The sequence below is a fragment of the Budorcas taxicolor genome, chromosome 2 (genome assembly GCF_023091745.1).
Source record: "Budorcas taxicolor isolate Tak-1 chromosome 2, Takin1.1, whole genome shotgun sequence".
In the NCBI taxonomy this organism is placed as follows: domain Eukaryota; kingdom Metazoa; phylum Chordata; class Mammalia; order Artiodactyla; family Bovidae; genus Budorcas; species Budorcas taxicolor.
Window position 1 is genome coordinate 164,166,238 of NC_068911.1, and position 25,106 is coordinate 164,191,343.

The 25,106-nt window shown below is 49.6% G+C and overlaps 1 protein-coding gene and 1 pseudogene across 1 annotated transcript; one reads left to right on the forward strand and one right to left on the reverse strand.

Annotated features, from left to right (window-relative positions):
• The first annotated feature begins 6,043 nt into the window (after positions 1-6,043).
• LOC128061289 (60S ribosomal protein L23a-like) lies at positions 6,044-6,495 on the forward strand (annotated as a pseudogene).
• A 14,047-nt stretch (positions 6,496-20,542) lies between these two features.
• NPPC (natriuretic peptide C) lies at positions 20,543-24,730 on the reverse strand. Its single transcript, XM_052636187.1, has 3 exons — positions 24,605-24,730; positions 23,871-24,181; positions 20,543-20,693 (listed from the first exon to the last, which is right to left on the reverse strand). Exons 1-2 carry the CDS (start codon positions 24,692-24,694, stop codon positions 23,891-23,893), a joined length of 381 nt encoding a protein of 126 aa, XP_052492147.1. The 5' UTR covers positions 24,695-24,730; the 3' UTR covers positions 20,543-20,693; positions 23,871-23,890.
• Positions 24,731-25,106: the final 376 nt, after the last annotated feature.

Below are 25,106 nucleotides of genomic sequence, written 5' to 3' on the forward strand. Positions count from 1 at the left end.
TGACTCTAGTGGTAAAGACCCTGCCTGCCAAAGCAGGAGACATAAGAGATGCAGGTTCGATCTCTGGGTTGGGAAGATCCCCTGGATGTGGGAATGGCAACCCACTCGAGTATCCTTGCCTGTAGAATCCCATGGACAGAGGAGCCTCCATAGAGTCGCAAAGAGTTAGACATGACTGAAGCAACTTAGCATACATGCACTGTTCATCTTATGCTGAAATAAATGACAGATGGATTAAATATTTAAATAAAAACAAATCTGTCAAAGAAAAAATATATAAGTAAAATACTTTATAGCCTTGAAGTTGGAGACGTTTCTTTAAGCATTGATCTAAAGCCTATAAATATATATGTAAGACTGGTAAAGATTCATTGTAAGATTTATCTGGCAAATTAAATCATCTGGGGAATATAATTGCAACATATATGACAGATAAGGAGTAAATATGCTAAACAGCTTAAGAGCTACTGAAATCAATTAGGAGGCAAATACCCAAGAGGAAAATAGGCAAAGGAGAAGAACAGGTCCTTCACTGAGGAAGAAATCCAAATGGCCAATAAACAAGCAGTGAGATTCAAAGAAACATAAACGATAGCAATTGTTTAGTACCTGTTTATTATTTTTTAACTATCTGATTGACTTCAAAAATGTTTCAAAGATTTCGCCCGTGGTCCAGTGGTCAGGACTTCACCTTCCAGTGCAGGGGGTGTGGGTTCCATCCCTGATTGGGGAGCTAGGATCCCACAGGCTTCATGGCCAAAAAAACAAAACATAAAGCAGAATCAATATTGTAACAAATTCAATAAAGACTTTTAAAATGGTCCATATCAAAAAAATCTTAGAACAATAAAAGACATCCGTTTTTGGTATGCAGATTGAGACATCCATACATATTCTTCAGAAGCCTTAGTTTTGAGTGGTGTTTTATGAAATGCACTTGTGTGTGGCCCTACTTGATCTTTAGCAGCTCCATACAGTAGGAAGGTGAGGTCTGATGTTATTTTGCAGACAAAGAGCCCTAGGTTCAGTGAAGTTACTTTCCTGATGTCACAGAGATAGTAAGTAGTCAGGAGTTCATTTGTAGTTCTCTGAATGTTTATTATATCATAGCTTCTTCCTGGATATCTCAGTTGGTAAAGAATCCTCCTGTAATGCTGGAGACCCCAGTTCAGTTCCTGGGTTGGAGAAGGGATAGGCTACCCACTCCAATATTCTTGGGCTTCCCTTGTGGCTCAGCTGGTAAAGAATTTGCCTGCAATGTGGAAGACATAGGTTTGATCTCCGGGTTGGGAAGATCCCCTGGAGACAGGAAAGGCTACTCACTCCAGAATTCCATGGACTGTACAGTCCACTGGGTCGAAAAGAGTCGGACATGACTGAGCGACTTTCACTTTCAGTTTCTTAGAGCCAAGCTGGCTAAATCTTTCTTCAGTGAATTTTCATCAGTTCATAAATTTCAGAATTATTAATGCTAATATACTATGCTCTCATTTCAAGGAAAATAAATTTGATGCTATAAGAATTTCCAAGCTTGTTTCTTTTTAAAAATAATTTTTTAAATTTATTTATGGCTGTGCTGGGTCTTTGTTGCTGCGCGGGCTTTCTCTGGTTGTAGTGCCTGGGCTTCGTATTGCCCTGGCTTCTCTTGTTGCGGAGCACAGGCTCTAGGCACTCGGGTTTCCATAGCTGCATCATGTGGGCTCTGTGGTTGTGGCTGTCTGGCTCTAGAGCACAGGTTCAATAGCTGTAGTGTTCAGGCTTAGTTGCTCCTTGGCATATGGGATCTTGCAGGATCAGGGATCAAACCCTCGTCTCCTGCATTGGTGGGCAGATTCTTTACCCTTGATCCACTAGGGAAGCTCCAATCTTGTTTCTTAATAAACATTGCATCCATTTACCATAAGACACAATGGGCAGATTAAACATCTTAAGAAGAATGTGAGGATGACTGTCTGGTATTACTTCTTTAGTATGGCAAAGAAGCTATGAGTTATAGTGCCAAAGGTATTTTAAATTTGTGAAATTGATTAATTGGATAATCCACTCCTTCAGCAAATACATATTGCACACCTGCTCTGTGACAGGGCTCTTTTCCCGACATTTGGGGAAACAGAGATGAGTAAGATAGGCAAAAATCCCTGCCTGTGTGGAGCTGAGGTTCTACATTTATTTTTCAAGTATTACAAAGCAATGTTTGTGCTAGTTTATAAAATACATGATGACTGTAATGTCTTAAATAATCTAAGTAGTATAAAAAGAAGATAATCTAATCAACATGAATTGTAGTGTAAAGTATACAAAAATGTTCACCATTTTTGCCTGTAAATTAAACTCAGAATTATAAGGATGTCAGTGTTCCTTATTAGGAGTTACGTTTGCATTTTGTTCCTCTTCTCCTTGAGAAGGTATCAGAAAGCCTTCTCGGATTCACCGAGGGCAGCCCTCACCCCCATTAGGAGAGCAGGAAAGGACACGTGGGTCCCTGGACTGAGTCTGCAGGAGAAGAGGGGTCAGGTGAGTGGACTCTGGTCCTGGAGAAGGAATATGACAATGGCCTGTGCAAAGGGGAGGTAGCCAGACCCTCTTGTTTCAAAGGTTTAAAAGAAAAAACTGACTAACCTCTTGGAGAATCCCTGAGAGACAGAGGACCTTAGTTGTAGGGCTTCTGGGAAACTGGCTTTAGAAAAACTCTGGGCATCCTGAACCAGCTCGTCCTGGAGGTGTGGTCAAGTATGTGCTCCAGACTGAGGTCCGCCTGGTGGTGCTCTGCTAGCTGGAGGTGATGCCAGCCAAAGCTCCAGACCCCTATGTGCCCAGTGCCACTGGCAGCCCGAGCCTCTGTATGCCTGGTCGTTGCTGCAGGACATGGTGCCCTGCAGGCTCCTGGAGCAGTGGTGGTCAACCCCAGTCACACCCCAGAGCTTGACAGTCTCAGGGGCCACATGGAGGGGAACAAATGTTAGGGGTGCAGGGACCTGGACATCTGTCCATGGGACAGAAACACAGAAGGGAGCCAGGAGGACGCTGGTTACTTGGTGATTCAAAACACTGACTATTTTAACATGGACATATTGGCTCAAGAAAGCTAAACAGCTGTATGGTGCATCTAGAATGTTGCAGTCCTTTCCCAGCTGGTGTACATGTGCCTGTGAGCTTGGCTGGTGTGCATGTCAGCTGGCGGTGTCCTTTGCCCCTTGGACTTGATAGAAACTAGCTTGGGTCCCATTACACATGCTGAAGACCTTCCCAGGAGACTGGCTAGATTTCTGCAGAACCTGGTGGGGCCTACTTTCCCCAGGTCACTGCGAAGTGACCCTGCATTGCAAGCAAAGTTCATGGCTGGGGCTCAGGGTTTCATCCCTCATCCCCTCAAAAGCTGAGCCATGGGAGGAGGATTTGTGTCTCAGCAAAACATCTTCAAAGGTTTTGCATCAGTGTCCTTCCTCATCACGCCCCATCCCCCCCCGAACCACCACAAATGGAACAACTTAGGCAGCTCAGCCTCCCAGACGCCTGTCACCTTCCATGTTCTAAAATCTCACCTTTCTCTCAAAATATCAAGGTGTTTTTCTCTACAAAGACAGCGCCTCTCCCGTGGGGGTCTCTGCTGCCAGCTGTTAAACTGAGAACAAGTTCACTCCCTTTCACCTGACATTGAACCTCTGAATCAGGAAGCACGACTGGACAAGAATGAGCTGTTTGATATCAACTGTTAATTTAAAAACCAGCTATAGTTATGAAAATATTTTATGTAAGCCTCTGGCGATATACTTGAAGTTTGTTAATGATGGATGTTTCAAAGGTTAAAAGGTGCATGCCAGGGACTTTCTAGGTGGTCCAGTGGTTAAGACTCTGAACTTCCACTGCAGGGGGCGTGGGTTCGATCCCTGGTCCGGGAACTAAGATCCCACATGCAATGCGGTGTGGCCAAAAAGCAAACAAAAGGTGGAGGCTGTGTCCAGAGGTGGTAAGGTAAACTTTAACATTCTATGATGAATTGTACACTTTAAATGGCAAATTGTACGATAGCTCAATAACACTGTTACCAAAGATCTTCAATTCCAGGGCGGCTCCTGGTGAAGAAGGACCTGAGGCCCTCCGAGAGCTCTGTCCTCCTGGGGGATCGTTCACTTGCTCCAGCACCACAGGTCACTCTGCTTGAGGGGCCACTCCACTCTGCTTGAGGCACTCCATTCTTGAGCACCCACCTGCTTCAGGAAGGGGCAGTGCCGCCCTGTGCAGAGCCCAGCCGGGAGGAGAGCAGACATGAGGGAGGGGGCTTACATCTTGGCAGGGGTGCTGCCTTGGCACTGGACTTGAACTCCAACCCCTGGGAGCCTGGGGAATTGTGTGTGCCCCCAGCCAGCTGCGGGGACCTTTGCTTTGTCTGCCCCACCCCTCGGGAGGGTGAATCTTGTCCCAAGCCAAATTGTCTTCATGGGCAGGGGTGGCTCTCACGAGACCTCTGAACTCTGGCCACAGCTAATTGGCCCCAGGTAGGTCTTTGACCCCTGCTAGGCCAGTTGGGGTCCAACTCTTGGACTTTTCTTTCCAGAGTGACCCCTGCCCAAGCCACCAGACCCTCTCTGATGGTAGAGCTGGGAGGGGGAAGGTGTGGAAACGGCAGTGCTCGTGGTAGAACTGAGAGCAGCCCAAGCCTGACATCAGCGAACAAGCGGAACGGGGACTGGGGGTGGAGGGAGGAGAGGAATGTGGAGTCCTGGCAGGAGGCGAGAGATGGCTCAGAGGAAGAGGTGGCTCCTCCGGGGGCCCAGCCCACATTTGGGATGTCAGCCCCACGGTGTTGGGGTACAGCCCTCATCTACCCGTTGGGCCTTAGCAAGCACAGCGCCTTAGAGAGAAGGCTTAGAGCAGCCAAGAAGGGCCAGACTGAAGTGCCCAGTCCATTTTCACAAAAGTAGTCTGTGCTCGTCTCTTGGAAGGGCACTATTGTAACAATTCTTCAACAAGAGTGATGTGCTTTGGGTCTTCTTGGTTTTGCTAAAATTTTTATTTTAGAGTCATGGCCATGTTACAAAATTTAGAAAAATCAACAAAAGCGTCACCCATAAACTACTACTGAGATGTTGATAACTGCTGTTTTAATTAATTTCCTAGCGTTCTTTAGTCACTAAATCGTGTCCGACTCTTCTGTGACACCATGGACTGTAGCCCTCCAGGCTCCTCTGTCCATGGGATTCTCCAGGCAAGAGTACTGGAGTGGGTTGCCATTTCCTTCTCCAGGGGATCTTCCCAACCCAGGGATGGAACCCGCATCTCCAGCATTGCAAACAAATTCTGAGCCACCAGTGAAGCCTAGTTTCTTAGCATGCAGTTTAGCATTACACAAACAAGGCATTGGGATGGATAAACCTAAACCAGTGGTTCTCAAAGTGTGGCCTCAGGGACAGCAGCAACAGTGGCAGTGTCAGCTGGGGACTTGTCAGAAATTCTGATTCTCAGGCCTCACCTTCCAAAATAGAAACTGGGGTGGGGCCCAGCCAGCTCTGCTTGAATAGATTTGATGAACTCCAATTGGGGAACCATGAGTTTGAGCAAACTCCAGGAGATAGTGAAAGACAGGGACTCTGGGCGTGCTGCAATCCATGGGGTGGCAAAGAGTCCTACACAACTTAGCCACTGAACAACAGTTGGGAAACCGTTGGTTGGCACCTTTGTAATCCCAATGCAGCCCTTCTATGTTACCACCAGAGGGCACCAGCAGGCTGTGATTTTCCCCTGCCGTTGCCAACTTTTTCATTCTCTAAGGACCTGTGACAGACAGAGACCTCGCAACACTTTATTCCTTTTTAAAAATTGGAATAAAGATTGACTGATGATATTTTGGTAATTATTGACAAACTTTAAATGCCACCATGTTTGGGCCAAACTGAGCTGTCATTCTGGTCCTTGCTTGACTGTGGACCCAGTGTTTTGGCAGTGGTAGAACATGTTTGACAGCACTTATTTTGTTTGGAGCATTAAGAAATGCAAAAGCATTATGGGTCAGTAGTACAGACGATCACTCAAGCTTTTCATGAGGATGGCGCTGACGGCGAAGAAGGAAGCCCCTGCCCCTCCTAAAGTCGAAGCCACAGCAAAGGCTTTGAAGACCAAGAAAGCCGTGCCCACAGCCACACACACAAAAATAAGATCCAGATGTCACCAACCTGCTGGTGGCCCAAAACACTGCAACTCAGGAGACCGCCCAAATATCCTCGGAAGAGCGCCCCTAGGAGAAACAAACTTGACCACTATGCCATCATCACCATCAAGTCAGCCATGAAAAAAATAGAAGACAACACCACGCTGGTGTCCATTGTGGACGTCAGGGCCAACAAGCACCAGATGAAACAGGCTGTGAAGAAGCCCTATGACATTGTTGTGGCTAAGGTCAGTACTCTGATCAGGCCTGATGGAGAGACGGAGGCATACGTTTGATTGGCTCCTGACTATGATGCTTTGGATATTGCCAACAAAATTGGGATTACCTAAGCTGAGTCCAGCTGGCTAATTCCAAATATAAAAGTTTTCACTATGTTAAAAAAAAAAAAGATGATTGCTTAAGAAATGCTTGTATTCTATAAAAAGCAGGAGACAGCTCTTCCTTTTTGTTTCTCTGCATTTCCCACCTTTTTATAACCATGGCTGGGGGAATGCACCTTGGGCCAAGAGCCTGGCTCTCATCAGTATCCCTTCCTCCCTCTGGTTCCCTCTTTTTTCCCTTGTTGTTATTTTCCAATCAAATGCATTGAGGTGTAATTTACATATGTGAGTGTACCCATTGGAAGTATACAATGAATTAAATTCAATATACTTTGAAAAATGTAGTCACTGCCCCCATGGGTTTTTTTAAAAAGTGAAACTTACAGTTCAGTTCAGTTCAGTTGCTCAGTCATGTCTGACTCTTTGCGACCCTGTGGACTGCAGAACGCCAGGCCTCCCTGTCCATCACCAACTCCCGGAGTTTACTCAAACTCATGTGCATTGAGTTGGTGATGCTTCCAACCATCTCATCCTCTGTTGTCCCCTTCTCCTCCTGCCTTCAACCTTTCCCAGCATCAGGGTCTTTCCAGTGAGTCAGTTCTTCAGATCAGGTGGCCAAAGTATTGGAGTTTCAGCTTCAGCATCAATCCTTCCAATGAATATTCAGGACTGATTTCCTTTAGGATGGACCCAGTTATTTGCCTTTTCCATCTTCCTTCAAACATGGTGTTTGATGGCTATTATGTCACCTGATAGGTCTTCCCTGATATCAGGGCTTCCCTGGTAGCTCAGACGGTAAAGAATCTGCCTGCAATGCAAGAGGCTCCAGTTCGATTCCTGGGTTGGGAAGATCCCCTGAAGAAGGGAACGGCCACCCACTCCAGTATTCTGGCCTGGGGAATTCCATGGACTCTATAGTCCATGGGGTTGCAAAGAGTCAGACACAACTGAGTGACTTTCACTTTCAAGGCACCTGAGGGCCTCCAAGCACACCTTCAGAACTCAGACCAGTGGGGCCCGGGCAGGGAATCCCTTCTTGGAAGTCCCAGTAGAAGGACAGGGTCCAGCAGTGACCGGGTGGATCCAACTTGGTGACACCTTGCAGGAGCGTTTGGCTCTCTGCCTCATGTGTTTGCTGACATCCCTTTTCTGAGAACAATTCAGACCTCAGCAGTTTCTCTGGGTAGTTTGCAAAGCCCCTAGATACCTCCCTCGGGTACCCAGGTGCTCTTCCTTTGTCACAGGGCTTTGCAGGGTTTTGAACAAGATGTAAAAGAGAAGTCTAGATTTTCAGAACTGGACCTTTCTTGACAAAGTAATGTCTCTGCTTTTGAATATGCTATCTAGGTTGGTCATAACTTTTCTTCCAAGGAGTAAGCGTCTTTTAATTTCATGGCTGCAGTCACCATCTGCAGTGATTTGGAGCCCCAAAAAATAAAGTCTGACACTGTTTCCACTGTTTCCCCATCTATTTCCCATGAAGTGATGGGACCAGATGCCATGATCTTCGTTTTCTGAATGTTGAGCTTTAAGCCAACTTTTTCACTCTCCTCTTTCACTTTCATCAAGAGGCTTTTGAGTTCCTCTTCACTTTCTGCCATAAGGGTGGTATCATCTGCATATCTGAGGTTATTGATATTTCTCCCGGCATCTTGATTCCAGCTTGTTTCTTCCAGTCCAGCGTTTCTCATGATGTACTCTGCATAGAATTTAAATAAGCAGGGTGACAATATACAGCTCTGACGTACTCCTTTTCCTATTTGGAACCAGTCTGTGTTCCGTGTCCAGTTTTAACTGTTGCTTCCTGACCTGCATACAGGTTTCACAAGAGGCAGGTCAAGGTGGTCTGGTATTCCCATCTCTTTCAGAATTTTCCACAGTTTATTGTGATCCACACAGTCAAAGACTTTAGCATAGTCAATAAAGCAAAAATAGATGTTTTTCTGGAACTCTTCTGGAATTTACAGAATATAGTGTCCGAAGAAAAATAAAGCAGGGTGAGGGCATAACCACCTTGTGGGTGGTAAGATGGGAAGGTATTCCAAATAAGATGGTTCAGGAGATTACAGATAAGACAGTTGGGAAGGTCTGGGTGAGAGGTTGGCATTTGAGCAAAGACCTGAATAATATTAATAAGTGAATCTATCATGAGAATATCAGCCCTGAGTATTCATTGGAAGGACTGATGCTAAGGCTGAAGCTCCTATACTTTGGCCACCTGATTCAAAGAGCCAACTCTTTGGAAAAGACCGTAATGCTGGGAAAGACTGAGATCAGGAGGAGAAGGGGAGCGACAAGGGGATGAGATGGTTAGATAACACCATTGACTCGATGGACATGAATCTGAGCAAAGTCCAGGAGATAGTGCAGGACAGGGGAGCCTGGTGTGCTCCAGCCCATGAGGTCTCAAAGAGTCAGACACAAGTGAATGACTAAGACTCACACGCATGCCAATAGCTGAGGCATTATTCGGACATCTAGCTCTCTCACAGCGCTCTGAATTAGGTCTTATCCCAATTTTACAGATTAAGAAACTGAGACTCAAACAGGCAAAGATATTTGTTTGACCACATGTCTCCTAATTTGTTTGTCATAAGTCCAAAGGGTCAGAGAGACTTAGCATAGGAAAAGACCACAGAGTGGGAACATTGTCAGAAGACAGATGGAAGCCATGAGCCAGGGAAAACGGGCTTCGCAGAAATTAGCCCTGAATATTCACTGGAAGGACTGATGCTGAAGCTGGAGCTCCAATACTTTGGCCATCTGATCTGAAGAACTGACTCACTGGAAAGACCCTGATGCTGGGAAAGGTTGAGGGCAGGAGGAGAGGGGGACGACAGAGGATGAAATGGTTAGATAACACCACTGACTCAATGGACTTGAGTTTGAGCAAACTTCGGGAAATAGTGAAGGACAGGGAAGCCTGGCATGCTGCAGTCCATGGGGTCACAAACAGCTGGACACGACTGAGCAACTGAACAACAGGGGTCATAAAGGAAGTCTTGAAACTTTGGTGGTGGCAAGGACGGAGACTGCGGAGAAGGCGATGGCACCTCACTCCAGTACTTTTGCCTGGAAAATCCCATGGACGGAGGAGCCTGGTGGGCTGCAGCCCATGGGGTCGCTAGGGGTCGGACACAACTGAGTGACTTCACTTTCACTTTTCACTTTCATGCATTGGAGAAGGAAATGGCAACCCACTCCAGTGTTCTTGCCTGGAGAATCCCAGGGACGAGAGAGCCTGGTGGGCTGCCGTCTCTGGGGTCGCACAGAGTCGGACACGACGGAAGCGACTCAGCAGCAGCAGCAGCAGGATGGAGGCTGAGCAGCCATTTCTGTTGCTCTTGAGCGGCGATGTGCAGGGAGTAGGCCCAGTTCTGCATGGGGCTTTTCCTAGAGGCCTCTCTCCTTTACCACGTGATTTGGATGAGACATGTCCTGAGCACTCTGATTCTGGGACCATCTCAAGGGACAGATGGTCACATCCCCAGGCCAGCCACTTTGCCTTCACTTACTGGAAATAAGAGTGTGATCTGCTCACAGCTCCCTGACCCTTCTGTGAGACCCCAGGGGTTTCACCCATGAGAGTCACTCATCTTCCCATCAGCGGGGATCAGCACTGGAATCTTCAGCCTGCTCTTTGCTGCCACAGACTTTCACTGAGTACCTGTGATGTGCCAGTAACTGGGCTGGATGCTGGGAACATCAGGATGAGAAGACCTCAACCTTGCCCTTGAAGAACTTGCAGCCACTCTGGGGGAGCATCTTGGTTCTGCCCAAATGGGATTGTTCTCACTGGGAGCTAATGACTCCATATGACTACCTGTTAGTCGGTGTCAATAGGCACAAAGACCTTTACCGCTTAGCTGAAGGAGAAAGGAGTCTGGGAGGGGAGTAGTGCTTGGATGGCCTGTAAGGACAAAGCAAAGGACAAACACAACAGTGTGATGAGAGGAGAGGGGAGAACCTGGGGTCACCGGCCACCCTCCGCCCCCGCCCCTCTCCCTATGGATTGACTTCAAGACCCAAAGACCAGAGCGGCTGGTAGGGGCAGCTGAAGGAGGGGTTCATGAGATCCGACCCAGCAGCACCGCTTAGGGACCAGAGCCTCCAGCATCCCAGCCCCAGACAGGAGCGCCCAGAAAGCCTCAGGGTGGCCTCAGGGGGCAGTTTCCGTGTCCAGTAAGGTGGCCTTCCTGGGGCTGGGGGCTTCAACAGTCTTAGGTGGCCAGTGTCCCCTTTGAGGGCTGTGAGCCATTGACGGTCCATCTGGAGGATGGGGAGCGAAAGTGTTTGGGGATCTCCCTGAAATGACTGGGGTGGCTATGAGGGGAGGCACAGTCCTACGGGCTGTGGCAATTGCAGGTCAATGAGGCCTGGCTTTCGTCGGCAGGCTGGGAAGCGTGGGCGCTCACATGCTAGAGTGTGCCTGCACCTTGTCCTGTACTGGATTGCCCGAGAAGTTCTTTCAGGTTTTCCCAGAAGATGCTACAGAAATACCCGAATGAACTTTTGGGCCAGCCCAGTACTTTCTGCTTCTAGAGATTCGCCTGTTCCGGACCTTTCGTGTATATGGAACCATTCAATACGTGATCTTCATGCCTGACTTCTTTCACATGATGTTTCTAAGGTTCATCAATGTTGTGGCATGAATCAGAACTCCATTTCTTTTTATTTCCAAATAATATTCTGCTGTGTGAATAGACCAGGGGCTTCCCAGGTGGTGCTAGTCGTAAAGAACCTGCCTGCCAATGCAGGAGGCATAAGAGACATGGGTTCAATCCCTGGGTCGGGAAGATTCCCTGGAGTAGGAAGTGGCAGCTCCAATATTCTTGCTTGGGGAATCCCATGGACAGAGGAGCCTGGGGGAATACGGTCCAAAGGGTTGCATAGAGTCAGACACCACTGAAGCGACTTAGCACGCATGCACACACATGTGGCTGGACCACATTTTACTTATACACTAGCTGATGGACATTTGGGTTGTGATGGACTTAAAATTTTTTTTAATTATTAATTTATTTATTACTCAAATAATTAAATGTTAGAATAGTTTTTACTAAATGGCAAACTTATAATAATGGCTTTCATACTATAAATTAACATATGAAAAATATGAAGCTAGACTATTAATTAAAGCCCATATTTAATATTAATACTATAATTATATATTATAGTATTTATTATAGTAATTATTCATATGTGTGGATAAGATGCTAAGCTTGATATTAGAGCTAAGTTTGATTAATTTCTTAGTTTTAACTTTTTCACAAGCTTTTAAAACGCTAGTAGTTTATCAGAACAAACTGAAGAAACTCATTTGAGATTTCTTTTGGTTATTATGAATAATGTGGCTGTGGACGCCTGTGTGTATCTATATACTTGTGTCTGTGTGCGTGCTCAGTAGTGTCTGACTCTTTTTGATCCTATGGACTGTAGCCCGCCAGATTCCTCTGTCCATGGGATTGTCCCGGGAAGAATACTGGAGTGGGTTGTTATTTCCTCCCCTAGCGAGTTTTCCTGACCCAGGAATTGAACCCACGTCTCCTACATTGCAGGTGGATTCTTTCCCACTGAGCCACCGAGGAAGCCCCTATATACATGTACATACAAATAACATATATATGTGTATGTATACATACACACACATACATACATATATATATATATCTTCATTGCAAACAAGTACAACTAAAAAGTACAAGAAAGAAAAGCAGCCACCTGAAATCCCTCATCTAGAGGTAATAGCTGTCATCACTGGCAAACGTCCTACCAGATGTTATCCCATTTCTAGTCTCAGAAGTTATCTAAAAGGTTTCTTTGAGTTTGGGCCCTGCTTCCTCCCCGTTCATGGGTCATGGATCACACAGGAGAGGGACACCTTCCCCCCAACAGGCTATGGATGCAAAGTTGCTGAAGGTTCTCGGGGCCCGTGCTCTCCAACAGGAGTGTGAGTGCACCCCACGGCCTGGGAAGAAAGTATGTGTGTATACAATACTATCATACTTTTATTAACACAGAAATGCTTGCATTTATTTGAGCCCTCAGTGGTAAAGAATCTGCCTGCAACGCAGGAGATGCAGGTTGGAGCCTTGGGTCAGAAAGATCCCCTGGGGGAGGAAATGGCAACCCACTCCAGTGTTCTTGCTGGGACAATCCCACGCACAGAGGAGCCTGGAGGGCTACAGTCCATAGGGTCGCAAAGAGTCAGACATGTTGAGCACGCACATGCTTGCATTTAATGTTCAGATAAATAATTATACTCAACCTTTTACTGATGGGTATGTTCAGTGATGAAAAAGGTAGATTCTAGTGGATTCGGCAGCCGTTCTGCAGACGGCCGTCCAAAGGCTCCCAGTCCTTCTCCGAGCTGCCTGAGCCCTGGCGGCACTGCAGCTTGCCTGCCTCACTTCTCTTTGCTCACATTCACAATTCACACCAGCCCTGGTGTCCACAGACCCCCCAAGTGACCTGAGCCCTAAGCCAGGAGAGGGAGCCCCGCAGTGCTTCTTGGGTCTCAAAACCCACCTGGGGTCCCCTACCCCAGCCTGCGCACTCAAGCCTGGGGTCCAGCTGTCCCCATCCATGGCTGCTTCATGTAGTACCCCGATGCCCTGTCTTTCTCCCAACATCCTCAGACTTGTCTGACTTTGTCCCAGGAGAGCCCTTGTTCCTCCCAGTGCTGTCACGCTCCCTGGTGTTCATCCGGGTGGAGCACCTTTTCTGACCCTCTTGTTTAGTCTCTAGGTCGTGTCTGCCTCTTTGCGACCCCATGGACTGCAGCCTGCCAGGCCCCTCTGTTCGTGGGATTTTACCAGGCAAGAATACTGGAGTGGGTTGCCATTTTCTACCCCAGGGGATCTTCCTGACCCAGGGATTGAACTCATGTCTCCTGCATTGGCAGGTGGATTCTACACCACTGAGCCACTAGGGCAGCCTCTGACTCTTAGTTCTAACAAATAGGACACCTGGAACTCTGTTTCTGTCCTGCTCCTAGCTGAAGCCTTAAGGCCCCAGCAGATGAGACAAAGTGATAGAAGAGATGCCTTGGAGAGCCGGACAGCCCCGGAGATGACAGGTCTGTCCATTCTCCAGCTCCGGACCTGCTATTCCTTGGCCAGAGGAGGATGCGCTGCAGCTGTGTGAATTCCTCTCGGGAACGCAGTGCAGAGCTCGTGTCTGAACAGCCACTGGAGAAATGAAAGGTTTGGCTGACTCTAGTGGGGAAGCACACCTGTGCTGCCCAGTGTAATGCACAGCACTTGTACTGCCCTGAGACGCACACACATGTACACACTCACACCCCATACACTGAACCTGAAATTTAAACCTCCGACACACACACACACTCACACCCCATACACTGAACCTGAAATTCAAACCTCTGACACACACACACACTCACACCCCATACACTGAACCTGAAATTCAAACCTCTGACACACACACACACTCACACACACGCCCCGTACACTGAACCTGAAATTCAAACCTCCAGCACACACACACACTCACACATACACCGCATACACTGAACCTGAAATTTAAACCTCCAACACACACACACACTCACACCCCATACACTGAACCTGAAATTCAAACCTCCAACACACACACACACTCACATCCCATACACTGAACCTGAAATTCAAACCTCCAACACACACACACACACACTCACACCCCATATACTGAACCTGAAATTCAAACCTCCAACACACACACACACACTCACATCCCACACACTGAACCTGAAATTCAAACCTCCAACACACACACACACACACTCACACCCCATATACTGAACCTGAAATTCAAACCTCTCTCTCTCTCTCTCTCTCTCTCTCTCACACACACACACACACACACACACACTCACTCTGTACACTGAAACTGAAAATCAAACCTCTGACACACACATACACACACACACACACATGCTCACACACCCCATATACTGAACCTGAAATTCAAACCTCACACTCGTGGGATGGGCCCGGGCTGCCGTGGAGAACAGGCAGGGAACCGAGAAGCTAGCCCAGACTAAGATGTGTGCAATGGGGCCCTGTCTGGAGAAGTGGGTTTGGGTGGAAAAATCAGAATCTCTGATAAACCTGGGGGAACAAAAAGAAAGGTGAAGGTGTTTTGGAGAGAGGGTGTTTGGTAGCTGTAACATCCAGTGAAGGAGCTTGTCCTCAGATTATGTTAATAGAGACCCAGAGATGGCAGAGGAAGCAGGGGAAGGAGCAAATGGGCTGAATTCTTGTCCCTCGTGTGAAGGAGCTCAGTGTTTGTTTGTGATTTTGATAATAATATAAATGTGGGTTTAATAATTTTCATGAAAAACTAAATGGAACTGCTAACAGAATTAAAAACAGGATATCTACTTTCGAAATCATTGCAGAAGATAAAAGCAAGCACCAGAGTCTACAGAAGACAAAAAATTAAATTAAAAGGATCAAAAAACTTTAAAGAACCTTAAAAACACAAAGTCAAAATTCAGATGAAAAAGTTGGGCCAAGCGTAAGCAATAATGACAATAACTGTGAACAATCTAGTTTCCTTATTAAAAGGCAGAATGTCTCGAATTACATATTTTTAATCTAATACATTATAAACACACCTAAATTAAAAAAAAATACCAGAAAGGGAAAGAATCAAAGCTTGGGCAAAGATATCAAGCACAAATAAAAATTAAGTAGGGCTGTTACCATTCACATCAGATAAAGTAGAATCTGCTAGGAAGTGGACAGCTCACAGCGAAGGAAGGATTTAAATGGTGCCTACATGTGGGTGCAGGCACTCGCTCCTGTTCCCTGAAGTGCAGGTCTCCTCCAGTTCTGGGCACAAGGGAGAGCTGTGCTACCTCAGCTCTGAAAAGTAGCTTATGGGCCACGTGACTTGTTTGGCCTGTTAAATGTGACTGTAAGTCTTGCATCCTGGGTAGAAGCCTTCGGTTCCTTGAACTCCCAGCAGGCTCTCTTCCATGTCCCATCAACTGAGGAAAAATTCTTTGGTTTGGAGGCGCCACACTGAGCCATTGAATGGTAAGGAGCTGCCCTGGAGGGTTTCCCAGCCCCACAATAGACTGTGCAAGCAGGAGATAAATATTTTAACCCACTGCAATTTTGTGGTTGTTTGTTACCACAGCAAAACCTCACATTGCCTATCTAATACATATACTAAAATTGAACCTTAATGTACTGAATAAATAACACCTATATGACTATTAAAATATAAGGACAAATAAACACCGTATCATTTCACTTATATGTGGAATCTAAAAAAATAAAACAAATATAACAAAACAGAAACAGACTCATAGATATAGAGAACAGCCTGGTTGGGGGGGAGTGCTGAGTGAAGGGTGTGGGGGGGCTGAGTGAAACAGGAGAGGGCAATAAAGATGTACAAACTTCCAGTTATGGAATAAATAATTCACAGGGATATGACGTACAACATGGGGAATATGGTCAATGATACTGTAATCATTTTGTATGGTGACAGACGGTAACTAGACTTATTGTGGTGATCATTTTGTAATATATAAAAATACTGAAACACTATGCTGTACAGGGCTTCTGTGATGACTCAGACAGTAAAGAATCTGCCTGCAATGTAGGAGACCCAGGTTTGATCCCTGAATTGGGAAGATCCCCTGGAGAAGGGCATGGCTACCCACTCCAGTATTCTTGCCTGGAGAATTTCATGGGCAGAGGAGCCTGGCGGGCTACACCCCATGTCTGGCAAAGAGTCAGACATGACTGAGCAACTAACACTTTCACTTACATGTTGTAACACCTTGCAAATCAATTATAAATAATAATAATACAAGAAAAAATAAGGATAAATAGAAAAAAGTCACAGTGAATTTTTCTAACACCATTATCAGTCTTCAGCGGGGCAGGAAGGACGTGAAGGGTGTAGACGGTGTGGTGGGAGCCCCAGTGAGCCTCCAGACAAGCTCAGTAAAGATACGAATGTGGGAACCACTCCTAGAATGGAAACTGCCGGTCACACAGCACCCACACTTTGTTTTGTTGTTTTTAAAATATTTTTATTTGTTTGCTTGGCTGCGCCAGGTCTTAGCTGTGGCCCGTGGGATCTTTGATCTTCATTGCGGCAAGCAGGATCTTTAGTTGTGTCAAGCGGGATGTCGTTTCCTGACCAGGGATTGAACCCAGGCCCCCTGCATTGGGAGTGTGGAATCTAAGCCACTGGACCACCAGGAAAGTCCCGTGCCCATACTTTGGACCCAGTCAATCTTCTGTCTCCTACAATCAAGACAATCAGTGGCCTCTGGGGAGGTGATATCACCCCTACACCTCCTGCAGGCCTCATTCTTGCAGGAAGGAGGTGTATGTAGGACCCCGGGCTCAAGCGACATCCCTCTGGTGCTTTGTGATTCTGTCTGCCTCCCACCTTACCCACCCTGCAGGCTGCAGAACCCAGGCTCCCCTGCTGGCTGGCTTCTGGTGGGTTTAGCCAACTGAAGGCACCAGCGAGAGACTGGGATGGAGCTGGGAGAGAAGCTGGGGTATTTCTGCCTCATTCTGCCCTGCATTGACACAGCTCCAACTCCAGGACAGTCCCTCCCTTTGCCCCCAGGGAGAACCTGGCTTCCCACTGGCTCCTCCATCACACCTGCCCACGCCTCTATCGCTTCAGTTAAACTTCCTCATGTGAACCATCTGAGTCGAATCCCTTTTCAGAGGGGACCCTGACTTGCTCCCTCCCTTCTTACATCATCCCTGTCTGGGGGTGGGCTTCCTTAGTCTGCCCCTTGCCACCCGCCCGGACTAAGAGCTTTTCCTATGGAAGAGCAGGGCTCTGACTGGGTCCTGATATTGTACCCCCCACCTCGATCACCCCCAGACTGGCCTGCTTGTGTGCAGCCCAACTTTGGACCACTTGTTTGGCATTAGGGGAGGACCTCCCATGTTTCAGGCAGAGGTGGGGAGGCTTCTGGAACCTGCCTGGCTGAGGACCTGGAGGCTCTGCCTCCCCAGCCACCATCACCTCTATGGTAGGGGTAGGGTGGTACCTCTTGGGAAAACACAGGCTTGAGAGATGGGGCCTGTCCTCCAGGTGTATTTGGGAGCCCAAGGTGGGTTCCTGGGCCCCACCTGCCAAACAGAGCTCCTATGTATTACCAGCCACAGCATCAGGGAGTTTCAACCAGGCAGATCCCCCATTCCTCGCCCTGACTCCCCAACAACTGAGAACTTCAGGGAAGGGAATGTCTTCCTCCAGGACATCCTGAGTCCTGAGGCCTTCCAGGGCCTGAAATTCTTTTAGCTTCTGCTCAACTGGCCCCATCTTAGAAGACCAGGACTCCATGGGACCCATCCCTGGAACTGGTAGGACCAGCTGGTGGCCATCCTGGTGGGAGAGAAGCTGCAGGTGCCCCAGGCAGCTCTGATGGTGAGATCCTCCGTGGAGAGGAACGAGGCCAAAAGTTGGCCTGGAGGACCGAAAGCCTTGGACAATACCACTCGGAAAATCTCTGCAGGTTTCAAAACTTTTCCTGGGGCTGATGGACTACCTGTTAATCCTTCCCAGCTTTCCAGCCGAAACTCATGGCTGGGCTGACAAGGAAGCAGTCAGAGGACTTCAGGTTTAGATGGCAAAGGAGGACTTGCCTTCTGGCAGCATCCTCAGACAACAGGTGAGGGGCTGGCCTCCACTGGCGGAAGGCTGGATTGGCAACAGAGAGTCACGCGTGTTGTGTGTGTATGTGTTAGTTGCTCAGTGGTGTCTGACTCTGTGACCGCATGGACTGTAGCCGGCCTGGCTCCTCTGTCCACGGAATTCTCCAGGCAAGAATACTGGAGTGGGTTGCCATTCCCTCCTCCAGGGGATCTTCCCGACCCAGGAACAGAACCCAGGTCTTCTGCATTGCAGGCAGATTCTTTACAGTCTGAGCCACCAGAATCCCATCATGCATATTGTTTGCAGCTGATCCAGGGATGAGAGCCACTTAGGAGGAGACTCTGTGGTGCTTGGGCCCAGGATCCTGGGTGTCCAGATACCGTCCACGGAGAAAACCTTTTACTTCCGGTGGCAGCTCTTTGAATCCCAGAATTCTCCATTCCTTGTATCTGGGCTTTGGAAGATATGCCTGCCTCCCTACCAGTGAAGCCCACAGTGGACCCACTGCCTTCCTCCTCCTCCTCCTCTGGCAGCACCCCTCAGCATCCTCTGGCAAGGGGTCTGCAGACAGCACAGCAAACTGAGGCACTGGCGAGCCCTGGGTATGGCAGCCCCTCACCCTCATTGACCTGGCATCCGAGTTCTGAGCCACGGAAGCAGGGTGAGACCGAGGAAGAGAGCCAGGCCCTGGTGAACTTGGCTTAAAGAAGGGCCACCGGACAGTGGTGGAAATCAAGGGGTGGGAAGAAGGTCCCTTGTCTCCCCAGCTGGAACAAGACTTCAAAGCTGTTTCCTTACCTAGGTGAGGTCACTGTGTTGGCCATCTGCCCACCGGAGAACCCGCTGCTCAGGGAAGAGAGGTCAGGGGCTCGGATGTCCGTGGAAAAGCCAGGTGCCACAGGCCACTTCCCTACCCTCAGCAGTAGCAGCATGGGGCTTCTTGGGTGGCTCAGACAGTAAAGAATCTGCCTGCAATGCAGGATACCTGGGTTCGATCCCTTGGTCGGGAAGATCTCCTGGAGAAGGGACTGGCAACCCACTCTTCTTGCCTGGAGAATTCCATGGACAGAGGATCCTGGCTCCACTGGCCACTTCGCAACACCCATCCCCAGCCAATTTTCCTCTGAAGACACTTGGACAGGTCCGCTGACCCCATGATCTTGGGGCCACAACCACTCTGGATCCCCCTGAAAGGAGTCATGCCCGCCTGGCAGAACCAGCCCCAGAGGCTCTATTTGTCCTTGTTTTCACCAAACTAGGGACAGAAGGCAGATGGGGGAGCTGCCCAGAAGAGGCAAGTACCAAGGATAGAGTGAGATTAGCTTGAAATGATTTAAATTTCCTGATGGCTTCAGGAGAAGAGATTGTAAATATTCATAATTTCTCATGCAAGGCTCCATAGGGCGTATGAGCCAAACTTGTGAACAGCTTCAGGTGAAAAGAAAACCTACATCCCCCTCAAAAAGCACATCACATGATGCAAATAGGAAACCAACCACAGAATATGTTCTTTCTGAGATCCTTGGCCTCACCCCCCCAAGCCTGGAGAAAACCACCCACCCCATAATTCCTTGAGCTGAGATTCATAAGGTAACCGGACCCACTCCACAAGTTACACAGGAACCTTCTAAATCTCCCCAAAGCAGAAAGGACATGTTCAGTTATTTGTTTCCTCTAATAACAGAGAGAAGACGGAGTAGAATTAGAGGGCCCTCCGTTAGCTAAATTTAATTTTAATTTAATTCACCACATCTGACTTCTCAGCTGTCCAGTGTCCTGAGCAGAGCTTCCTGACACGGCCGAGATGATCAGAATCACTTGGGACAAAAGCCACATGGTCAATCCTATCCTGGGAGACACAGATTCAGTGGATTGGGGGTGGGTGGGAGAAGGAATCTGTATTTTTAACAAGATTCCTGGAGGATTTGGATATAAATCAATCCAGAATTGGGAACATGGCTGCTAGATCCATTCAGAGGCAAAATCCTTGTCACCACCTCTTCCCTCCTCCTCAGACTAATTACTAAAAAAGAAGTGCCATGAGTAAATAAAGACAGCTTTCAAGATCTTCATGGAATGAGTTTTTTTTTTTTACATTTTTCAACTAGTTAAGACAAAAACATTACAATGATTGACTTTTTTCATTTAGTTACATAAATAAAATTTTTATAAATATCTCTTTATAAACAATATAAATAGCTTTACAACATAAATACATTTATGCATGACATGAATTTACAAACAGCAATGTTTTACAGCTGGTTTTGTCAGTCTCTTAAAAACTGTCCCTTGTCATCGCGTTGGTGTAGGTGTGTGTGTTTCATGTATATAATATATATATAATATATAACTTTTTATTTTTCAGTAAAAAAAAAAAAACAAATGATAAAGTCATACCCCCCTCCCTAAATAATCATAAAACAGCTGGTGTTGTGTATTCCCAGTACCAGGAAAAAAAAAGAAATGTAAAAGCCACATTGCGCTGGAGGTGCTTCCAGATGCGAGGAGGCTGATGACCAAGGGTGACCTCAGCAAAACGCAGCAAGTCCCCAATCCTGAAACACAGAGGGCCAGGGGAACTCAGCCGAGAAAGCCCAGCCTGCCTGCAGGGCACATCTAGAACCTTCTTCCCACTCCAGCTGTAGCAGGAGGCGTAGTCCCTCCACCTCTGCCCTACAGGCCCTGACGGAGGCCTTGCTGCAGAGGGATAAGGCCCTTCCGCTCAGGTCCTCCCCAGGCCTTCAGCCGTCACCTGCTGTGTCCTTGGCACCTCCTGTTCAAGCACAGGTGGAACCAGAAAGTCAGCCAGCCCTCCGACCCCTCTGTCTAAGCACAGGCCTTGCCCTGGGTGCTCAGTGGGACACAGTGAGGGAAGAGGAAGGGAAAACTCCCCCGCCTCCCCTTCATTTGAGCTACAATGCAAACCCTCGGTCACGTGCTTGCCTTGGCTTTATAAGTCTGGGGGACAATGGAGGGAAGGGGGAGAGAAGCGTCTGAAGAGCGGGGAATTCTGGGCCCAAATCCCGACTCGGACAAGTGCTTCTGGGATGGCTCTGGAGAGCTTTTTAGGCTTGCTTTCCTCACCCATAAAATGGGATAATAGCCACCTCCCAGGGCTGCCACACAGGGCACTGGCAGAATGTCTGGGTCACAGCGGCCCAGTAAACAGCACTTCCTTCCCCGGCTGGCTTCTCCTCAGAAAGGGTCCCTTTCAGAAGCAGAGGAAAGGGCATCAGGCACCTGCCCTGGGGAGATGAGTGGGCATGCTGGGTTAGCAGAGGCATTTGATGGGGGCTGCACCCGGTCTCTGCTAGTGGATGTGAGGGCGAACGGGTGTGAGGGTCCCCCGGGACTGGAGGGGCCACCTCGGAGGCAGGGTGGCGGACAGCATGAGCAGAGGGACCCTGGGCCTCAAGGCCTTGGTGAACTCTCCCCCAGCCCCCTTCTCTGGGCGTCCCATGTGTTTAAACAGATGATAGATGTGTGTGAGGTGTTCATTCAGGCACCCTCCACACCTCATCTCTGTCATTAGCATTTTATAATCAAGGCTATAACCAGCAGCGATAGTCATTATGGCGGCTGGTTAGAGCCAAAGTCAACTCCTGAGTGGAGACATGGCCACTGCTTTGGAAGAGCTTTCATCAATAGGGAACCCTAAGCTGTCTTTCCTTTTTTTAGCCCAGACAGTGAGATAGCCGGGGCATCTCCACTAGGAGGCTGCTGGCAACAGGAAGGATGCTCTGCCTTCTCACGGTGATAGGGGTGAGGGTAGGGCTGAGACGGTTGTGGATGTTGGAGGTTAGCGTTCAGCTAAAAGAGAACTTCCAGGCAGTTGACAAACCTCCTCAGTCAAAGGGGTCAAGAAGTCTTAGCAACCCCAATTCCTCCTTCAAGGTCTTTCTCCCCATGCCCACCTGGTACCCACAGACAACCACATCTGAGAACAAGGAACCTACGGGGACGTGCACAGCAGGCTCTTGACCTGATGCCAGGACCTTATCCCATCCTCTGCTAACTCATAATACCATTTGTTTGGATTCTCAAGTAGGAACTTGATGCTTAAATCACAAGTTGAAAGTCTAAGGCCTGTGGCTCCATCTCTTCGTTGCTGAGACAGGAGAGAATAGAACAAACCCATCACAACCGTAGCTTCTAAAGACTGGGGCACACGTGCTAGAATCACAGCAAGTAAAGATCTCAGACGGATGAAGCCCTTGCAGGAAGAGCATACAGCCCGGCCATGTCTGGCTGCAGAGGAAAGACACCAGCTAAATGCTAGGGCAGGTGGGTGAGGAGTGCCCCTAAGTTGAGGCAAGTTTTGTGGGTCATTGACAGGCATTTTTCAGAGCCCCTTTGGGCATCTTACAGACCCCAGATCATCTTTGGCTAGCATCTGGCCCTTAATGTGCTCATGAGTTCACAGACAGCTATAGCTCAGGTGAGGTTTTCTGTATCGAAGCCTCAGGCGTTGTGCTGGAGAGCTTCAGAGAGGGGAGCTCTTGTCCTCTGGGGGGAAGACAGCGTGGACACTGATAGGGCTTCTGGGATGAGAGAACAGCTTGGTCTGGAGTGGGACAGAAAGGCTGTGGGACAGGGAGTGACAGCAGCTGGCCGCAGGCAAGGCTGGACACCGGGAGGGGTCAGATTCTAAAGCAGCTGAAGGTCAGTCCCAGAGGCTGAATGTTGTTTGTCCACGGACACTGATGGGCAGCGGGGATGGAGAGGATGGGGAAAGGAGGGAAGGACCTTGGCCCAGTATCTTGCCAGGATGCAGTGCTCGGCAGTGGCAGAAGGTAGCATGGGGGTTTCCAGCCTGGTGGAAGGGGAGAAGGCTATGCCAGAAACCCAGGTGTGGAGCCTAGGCATGGTGGGGGTGGCGGGTAGGGGGTGGGGAAGAGCTCAGTTTGGGATATGTTTGAGTTTGAGGTTGGGGCAAAAAAAGATTTATTTTAGTTTCTGTTTCCTTGCCCTGAAATAGTGCCACGAACACTGAGGTTGGATCCTGAAGTCACACGGATTGCAGCAGCGTCAGGACCCTGGACAGGCCAGCTTGCCCACAGCCACGGTTTAGAGACCCAGACAAGAATCAGAATGCTCTGGGGCTGAAATGTCCCATGGTGATGCTAACAAGTGGCTATTCTGTCTATTGAGAGGGGCAGGTGTCACCCCAAGTCTGTCGCATCACAGGGACAACAGACCCAGGGAGCTGTCCTGACCCCTGGGCTGCTTACTACCCAGCACCATGATGCAGTGGCTGGCAAACGAACTTACCCTTGACTTGTATGTATGCCCTTCCTCCTTTGCTGCCACAAACCGAGGATCACCCCTCAACCTCGCCCCTCCCCCCCCCCAGTTGGAGAACTGGGGCCAATGCTGCTGGTTGCTTTGTGGTCCTGGGGTGGGTGGGACCCCACCAAGCTGTCTCTGATTCTCCAGAGGAAGTCAGATGGGTTCATCCATGTTGAGCCATTTCTGACCTTGCCAAAGTTCCCCGACTACTTTTCCCTCATTTTCTCCATCTGTAAAATGGGATGATAAATGTCCCTGGGGCAAAAGTCAAGCACACACACAGTCCTATGTCCGGATGGCTGGTCGTGAGGAGGAAAGGTCCCAGGGCCACGGGATCAGAGGGGAACCGGCCTGCGGGAGGGGGTACAGGCTTGGCTCTGGGGGCTTCGCGGGGGGTGCTGGGTGTGCAAGAGCGCCCAGAGGCCAGGGTTGGTGGTACTCACCGCCGCCAGGGGTCGCCGCACTAACAACCCAGGCCGCTCATGGAGCCGATCCTGTCCAGCTTGAGGCCGAAGCAGCCCTTGGACAAACCTTTCTTGTTGCCTCCTTTGTATTTGCGCGCGTTGGGGTGCTCGTGCAGCAGGCGGGTCCACGCCGCCCGGGACTTGGTGTCCACGCGCAGGTCCCGAAGCAGTCGCGACCGGTCGTCCTTGAGATTGGCGCCGCCGCCCCCTGGAGTCTTGTCGCCCTTCTTTTGACCGCCGCCCGCAGCCTGGGGCTCGGCCACCTCCTCGCCGGGCGGAGTTCGCGGGACCTTCCAAGGGAAAGGACGAGCAGGTCAAGGCACGCGCCGCGGCAGCGCGGGGGACTCGGCGGGGCAGCCGATGGTCTGGCGCGGAGTCCTGAGAACGCCCGTCACAGGTGTCCGGCAGCTCGGCCCTGCGTCCACCTGCCTCGGGGCCGCCGTGGTCCGCTCTCTCGGGGAGCCCTTTGCCCTCCTCTCCTTTGCTCCTTGCGGGGCTGACCACTTTGTGGTCGGGGCTGCGCATTTGTAGACGCTATCCCGAGTCCGGGCTTCCAGGGCCCCCCAGCTGTCCCCCGCGCGCATCTCAAGGGAGAGAGCCGTCTTTCCGCCCCCACTGCTCTCACCCCCCACCCCGGTGCGCCACGCCCTCCTAGACAGCCCAGCCCTCCCATTGCCCCTCACAGGTTCCGACGTCCCCGCGACAGTACCCACCTTTGGCGGCGCCCCGGGCTTGGCTTCGGAGGGCCGGAGCGAGAGGAGTGAGAGCAGCAGGGCGCAGGCCAGCAGCTGGGAGAGGTGCATGGTGCCCGTGGGGTGCCTGGGCGCAGACGGGCGGCAGCGAGGGTGCGCGGGGCCGGCGGGCCGACCGGCAGGCGAGCGCGGAGCAGTCTGGCCGGGCTGCGATGCGGGCGCGGGTCCCAGTGCTGCGCGGCGCCGGCTGGGTGCGCTCTGAGTCCGCGGCTCCGCTCGCGCCTTTATAATCCAACCTGCCGCTGATGTCATCCTCCCGCCCACAGGGCCGTCCGGGCCAATGGCACGCGCGCCGAGGGCCGGGAGGGGGCTGCGGGGGCTCCCCCTCGGCCCCCACCCTCACCCCACCCTGGAGGGATCCCGCGGCTCGGCGGGCTCTCTCCGGACTGCGTTCCAAGCTGCAAAGCGGCGCGCACAAGGGACCACGGATTGCAGGGAGCGCGCCCTAGCATGCCAAGAGTCC